This window comes from Vigna radiata, chromosome 11 (assembly GCF_000741045.1).
Source record: "Vigna radiata var. radiata cultivar VC1973A chromosome 11, Vradiata_ver6, whole genome shotgun sequence".
NCBI lineage: Eukaryota > Viridiplantae > Streptophyta > Magnoliopsida > Fabales > Fabaceae > Vigna > Vigna radiata.
The window spans coordinates 675,891-682,938 of record NC_028361.1 but is presented as its reverse complement, the minus strand read 5'-3'; the positions used below and the strand labels follow the sequence as shown (position 1 = coordinate 682,938).

General features: G+C 33.2%; 1 protein-coding gene across 3 annotated transcripts; it reads left to right on the top strand.

Annotated features, from left to right (window-relative positions):
- Nucleotides 1-747: 747 nt before the first annotated feature.
- Nucleotides 748-6,938, top strand: LOC106776931 (5'-nucleotidase SurE). 3 transcript variants are annotated; one of them, XM_022775637.1, is made up of 10 exons: nt 748-913; nt 993-1,087; nt 1,168-1,232; nt 1,609-1,652; nt 2,131-2,208; nt 2,464-2,617; nt 3,461-3,634; nt 3,900-3,959; nt 4,028-4,142; nt 6,807-6,938. In XM_022775637.1, the coding sequence occupies exons 1-9, from the start codon at nt 783-785 to the stop codon at nt 4,136-4,138; spliced, it is 912 nt and encodes a 303-aa protein (XP_022631358.1). In that variant the 5' UTR covers nt 748-782; the 3' UTR covers nt 4,139-4,142; nt 6,807-6,938. The 3 variants fall into 3 exon arrangements, with proteins under 3 accessions (XP_022631358.1, XP_014519895.1, XP_014519896.1); XM_014664409.2 differs by lacking the exon at nt 6,807-6,938 and adding an exon at nt 4,449-4,684; XM_014664410.2 differs by lacking the exon at nt 6,807-6,938 and adding an exon at nt 4,401-4,684.
- Nucleotides 6,939-7,048: the final 110 nt, after the last annotated feature.

Below are 7,048 nucleotides of genomic sequence, written 5' to 3'. Positions count from 1 at the left end.
TAAGATTACAACCTATAATTGAAAGAATTGTACTCCCAGGGAGCTCTTCTATACCTATTTCTTTAATTTCCTTATGTCCCTTTTTTATCACTGAATCAACTTCTACCGCTGTTTAGAATAAACTTTAACCACTGTGCAAGATAAAAAACAATAAAATCATTTTTTACCTTTGAGATTTGGAAAGAGTAACGTAAAATGACAAAGTTTATATTCATTTTACACACATTAATAAATATAAAATGATTATAAAANAGTAAACTTTTTCAATTTTTTAAAAATATCTCTGATTTAAATTACCACCACCATCTTCAATTGAGTTGAGATGAAAAAAAAAATGTTGGAGTGATGACAGAGAAAATGTTGAGATGAGAGAGAAAATATCTCTGATGAAAAAGGTTTTCTGATTTTTTTTTTCAATTGGGCAATAGTAGAGATGACAGAGAAAATGTTGGAGTGAGAGAGATGATTGAGAAAATGTTGGAATGAGAGAGGTGAAAGAGAAAAGGTTGAGAGGAATGAGGGAGGTGAGTAAGGGTTTAGGGTTTTTTTTTTTTTAGTTTTGAGAATGAAAATTATTTAAATATCTTTGGCTTTAAAACTTAGAATCCATGCTAAATGAAGGTATTTTTGTCTACTATAATCCGGTATACATTGTTAAAACGTACCAACTGAAAAACAACCGTACGTGTGTTAACAAACCCATATATATATATATATATATATATATATATATATATATACACGAAAAAGAAGAACGAAGTTGTGTGCCAATAATTGGTGATATGGAGGGAAAAAAGTTAGGCACGATTCTGATCACCAACGACGACGGCATAGATGCTCCTGGCTTACGAGCACTGGTTCAGTCTCTCGTTTCCTCCAATCTCTTCAACATTCAAGTATGCGCTCCCGATAGGTAACGTTTCCACCGTCATCACCTCTTTTCTGATCCATTTTTTCACCGTTATACTGATTATATTTCTTCATTTTTGCAGCGAGAAATCAGCTGTTAGTCACAGCATCACATGGCTCCAACCAATAGCCGTTAAGCAAGTGAACATCGGCGGAACCACCGCATTTGCGGTTTCTGGTTTGTTTCTTTCTTCCTCTTCTTTACACAACTTCATTATTATTTCACTTTACAAATCATTGCCTACATCCTGTTGACAGGGACGCCCGCTGATTGTGCTTCTCTAGGGATTTCCAAAGCTCTCTTTCCCACAGTACCCGATTTGGTACCTCTGCTATGCTATGCTATGCCAGGCTTATTCGGTTTTAGTTTTGCTCTATCACATTTTTGACATTATAATATACAGCTTATACTATTTCTAAACTATTGATTGAAGGCAGTAACTGTTGAATTGATTGATCGCATTGCTTGCCATTCCTCACTGACTAGTGAGGAGTGTATACTGGAAGAAGGCTTTTGTTTGTTGTTATTTATAGGTCATCAGATTTCTGGCTGTTTTTATAACCTAATTTTAACTGCTCTGGTCTATCGCGTCCTCTGCACGTAGGATCTATCTGACTAAGCTGTGCCTAAATGGTTAAATAGAAAATAAAAAGAAACATCCTGCCAGTTGCTGACGCGTGTTATATCCATTTCTTCAGGTAGTCAGTGGCATAAACAAGGGTAGCAACTGCGGTTATCACATGTATGTACCACCTTTTCCGTTCACATCATCCTAGGAACTTTTGTACTTGTAAAGTTCAAATGAATCTCTATGAATTTAGAATTAAAGCATGTTTGCCGAGAAACAATAAAGGGGGAGGCTAATACAAAGCCCTTTTCCTTTGCTGGGAGTAAGCAATTTAGTCATGTAACCTTTTTTTTCCGTTGGAAATAATCTAATTTTCCCAAACAAGTAATTTATAATTTTATGTGCTGCTTAAAATCTATCCTGAGTAAAATCCTGGACCTGATTGTAACTGATGTAAAAGAAGGTCGCTTAATATAATAAGTTTATCCTTTGGAAAGTTTTCCGTTGACCACAGTGGCAATTGCCATTATCTTGTAAGCATTGAAATGAAAATGATGACATTGCAATTCCTTGAATTGCCTCTGTAGTTGTTTCAGTAGTTATTATTTCTTCGTGAATTGCACATATCATTACTGAATAGCTCCCTTTGCAGTGTTTACTCGGGCACTGTAGCTGGAGCCCGAGAGGCCTTCTTCAATGATGTACCCTCCATCTCCATTTCATATAACTGGTATGGCATATTTGCAATCTGCTTCTGCTGTTCTATATTACTGGATTTATCTTGAGTATTTATTCAAAAGTTAATTTTAGAACCATTTTGTTAGCTTATATAAACGTGAGTGTAACTGATAATTGAATGAATGTCTCGAGTAATGTGGCTCTTTGGTGTTATTAACTATTTCAACATTCTTTCATCTATATCTTACCATGGCAACAGCTTTTCATTAACCTTTTTCCCCGTTTGGGGTTTACTTTATATCTTCAGGATTAAAGGAAAGAGTACTCTAAATGATTTTATCCTTGCTGCACAAGTATGCCTACCTATCATAAGTGCTGTACTGGTTGAGACAAAGAACCCAAGTTACCCCAGAAAATGTTTTTTGAATGTAGATGTGCCTAACGATGTTGCTAACCATAAGGTATATTACAATTATTTTTGTAATCTGTATGTTTTCCTTATGATAAAGGATCGACATGATTATGGGCATTTTTTCATACTTTCTTTTAATTGTTGAGGAACTACTTTAAAGTTTTGTATTGTTATTCTCAGTAATTGTACAATAATAATTGTAGGTTTGGTATCTTATTAAGGATAAAGTATGGTTTGCATAATGAACATTGATTTCTTATCAGCATGCTTTTATTATTTCTGTTAAAAGGTAATGCTTTTTTTAAAATGAGAAACATTTTTAAAGGTTTTCCTTTGTTTCAAGTGGAAAACCCAGAAAAAAAACTAAGGAAAAAAAAAGCCAAGATAGTGACACATGATCATCTTATAAACTGTGTTAACTTTAATTTAATGGGAGGACCACATTGAATCCTTTTAAATAAAATAGAGACTGAATTAAGGACCAAAAAAAATAAAGGATCAAATTTAATAAATCCCACAGAGACTAAAATACTAATCAACTCGAAAGATAAAAACTATAACTGATAAGTATTATGTTACACAAAATTGTATGAAGATTAAAAAGCATAATTTTAAAAATTTAATAGAGATAAAGTAATCATAATCCTAATCAGCCTAGAACTATGTTGCTTTCTTCCCTTGCTGATATTGTATCCCCACAGATGCATTCATATCTAAGGCTTGAGTTGTTTTAACTGTTTATCCTATTTATTTTTCTATCCTATTCTATCTAATATTGGAGTTAGAAGAACCTTTATAAATACTACCATTTCATAGCTAACTTTTCTAAAAAATATAGTGCTCTGCTTTGTCATGCAATCAATTATAACTATTTTTTTGTGCCTCTACAAAGGGTTACAAGCTAACTAAACAGGGTAAAAGTATCATCAAGATGGGATGGAGACAAGTCACCTCTGAGACAGAAGGACAAAAAATGTCCTCTGATATGACCAATACAGATGCAGAAACACCAAAGCATTTTGACCCATCATCTATATCACCCGAACATCTTTTGTTTGCAAGAGAGGTGGGTCGATTTCTTTTCCTTTCTTTTTATTTCTTGAAATAGCCATATTGTTATAAGTCCCACAAAGTTGAATCTTCTGCTAAGTATTCCGTGGTTGGACTGTCTCAAAAAAGAGCAGAAAATGTAAGCATTCAGTTTTGTTATCTTCTGAAGTAGCAGCGGTCACGTGAATCTATATGGAACCCCTAAATGATCTTACTGGGATGAGCATTTCCTAGTCCTTTCCACGAAGAAAATGATGCAGCGATCTTTTAATCTTTTGTAGGTGAGAGGTTCCGTAATTGATGACGATCATACAGACTACAGACATTTGCTGGAAGGATATGTGAGTAAATATAAATTTGAGAACAAGAAAAGTTAATATGCACTTTCTAAGCATTTTCCTTTTTTCAGATCACTGTTACTCCTCTTGCTGCTCTCTCTCATGTCGAGGTAGATTGTCAGGCCTACTTTAAGAATTGGTTACAAAGTGTCCCTGAACTCTCCTCTTCATCATCTTTATAACGCTGTAAGTCCAATCATGTATTTGCAGTTTACGTGTTGCTTTGATTGCAATAGATTGCTTGCAGTAGCTGCTTTTGCTTTTACATCTTTATAGCATCCTTGTTTCAAGAATGACTCTTCTTACTTAGATGAATTGAAAATTTTAATATTATGTGTTTAAAAGACACCATTACTATGACATATAAGGGTTACTATTATAAACATATGTGTACTTATTAGTACCCTGCGTAGCTCATATTAGTTGCCTTTTTGTGATTCCCAGTTTAGCACAACTTGTCATGCGATCAATTATAGCACTCCTTTTTCACAGGCCGTAACTTGTGAACGCTTTCCATTTGCTGATTACTCTGGTTCACTGCAAGTGTTCACCTCAACATGTTACTAAATCAATTGTTTTGATCCTGAGCAATTTGGTTGCTTCGGTAGGCAATATAGACATTTCTATAGTGTTGTGTAATGAGAGATTCATTTCTATAATCTACTAAGTAATAACAAGTCACTCATTTTTAGACTAATATAATTGCAAGTATTCTTGTTCCGTCTTTATCAACATGAATTGCTCAAGTTATTGCTCGAATGAATAAAAAATCACTATATCAACTTGCAAAAAAAATTACTATTTCTTTCTAACCCTACTCGTAGTTTGCGTTGATCTTGTCCCTTGCCTGTTTTTAAAGGAGTCTGATATTTCCAATATCTACTTCTATCATAATTTAATGGACACATTGCTGATAATGAACCACTGGTCGTTAGTTATCATACAATTGGATGAAACGTACTGACAAATTCTATTATGCAATTATACTTGTAAGGGATGGCCTTCTTGGCTGAAGCTATTTTTATTTTTTACATTATGAACTGTAAAATTACATATATTCATCCTGAAATAAGACAAGTCTTGATTAATACAGGGTGAAAAAGTTGTTCCCTAACACGTATTTTCGTTTAGAGAATGTTAAACTACACCCAGCCTCAGGTTGTGCCCAATTTTACTAGCCTTCCCATTAGGTTTATTGAAACAAAGTTCAAAAGTGAAATTTGGTCGAATTACGAATTAAATTGACTGCTGCTTTTGATCACGGATAGTCTACTAGGAGTAGTTCAGCCACATCATTCCTTCTATGTTTTCGAACAGTGATGATTAGGTATTTTGATTTCCCCAGTACAGAAAATCAGTTTTCATCAGAAAAAAAAATATCAATAAATTTACAATTTAGGCTTGTCATCCAAATATTTTTATTCTTAGATAAGTATTTCAAAAAGCAAAATATCATGATATTGTTTTTTTATAGATTTTTGTAGAAGATTCAGATAATGAGACAAAAGGATAACTTTAGAGATAGTTTGTTATCATAAACCTAAATATTTGAAAGATTTATTGACTAAAATTAAGTGTTAATATTTTTTTAGTTGCTTTTAGAATAAATGTTAGGATAATGATATTTAGACAACATTTTTTTGACAACATTTGAACATTGATTATGTGTCAATATGTGATTGATAAAAAATTACTCCACAATAAATAATAATAATCATAAACACTATTGTGGAGTAATTTTTGATCAATCACAGATTGACACGTAATCAATGTTCAAATGTTGTCAAAAAAATGTTGTCTAAATATCATTATCCTAAATGTTATTAAGTTACAAATTTTAAAAAGTATTATAACACATTTAAATTATAACTTTATAAAATATTCTTTCTAAAAGAGAAGTATAGTATATCAGCTTGCTGATGGGTACTATGCTAATTTAACTTTTAGGATAAATATTCTAATAAATTGGAAGCTATACTTATTAAGTGTATTTTAATGAACTTTACCTTATAAAGTTGCGACTGTTCTACAAAATAAGTGAGATTATAACAAATTCGAGTTCTGTGTATCACACGAGATTCCTAAACTTCTCATGAGTATGTGCAAATTAACATTTTATTCCCGTGCAGTACACATGTTTGATTGTAGGTTGGCTATCCATTCCACATAGCTTTCAAATATCAACATCAATAAGGAAAATAGGGGAACAAGCTACCATTTCAACAACAGCTTAAAATAGACAGCTTACCAATAAAACCCCTTATTGAGGACTTCTTTAATTTGTTTTTCAAAGCTAAAATTTTCTTACTGGGTTACTCCCCTCCCCCTACAGGTTTTGGAAGCATTTAAGCAGAAAATAAGATGGATGTTTAGATAAGCTCTTCATGGATGCTTCATAAGACAAAAAAAAAAAAAGAAAGAAAGAAAAGAAACAAAGGAGGAGTATCATTCTATGTGTGGATGCTACAAAAGTTAAAAAAAGACACTCTGTATGGACATCATAAATAGTTTATATATGTACATTACGATTCTGTTTTGTGCATAGCCCTCATCTTTTCAATGGCAAAGAGGAGTGAGATTCCACTAGTATTGACCAGAGGACGTGCACGTCTTCATAGGGGCAAGATTTGACATCTTCATATAGAATGTATATGCCTCTTCCTGAAATGTTTAGGCAAAGTTATGAAAATTTGTGATTGGGAAGGAAGAATTAAATAAATGATGCCCGCGTCTAGCTAATAGGACAAAGGGATAGGGAAGCCGGGTGTATGAAGAAAAACATTGAAAGAATTCAAATGATGAGCATTGCAAACTTGTACTTAATTTCTCTGAAGTCTCATTGAAATGCAGGTGAAGGAAGGAAGTGTGTTGCATGTAGTGAAAGAGTGTTTAAAGAACAGAAGAAGCATTGTGCTAAATACAATGTGAAGAGATGACAAAAGCATTTCTGGAAAAACTAGCAGAAGTTAGAGAATAATGCAGGTATGGAATGTGTTATAGAACGTACTCTTCTTTTGAGTTGAATGCATCCGGAACCAAAGCTTCTTGAGTGGAGAGATGAGGGATTGCAGCCACCCCATTTGGTGAAGTGG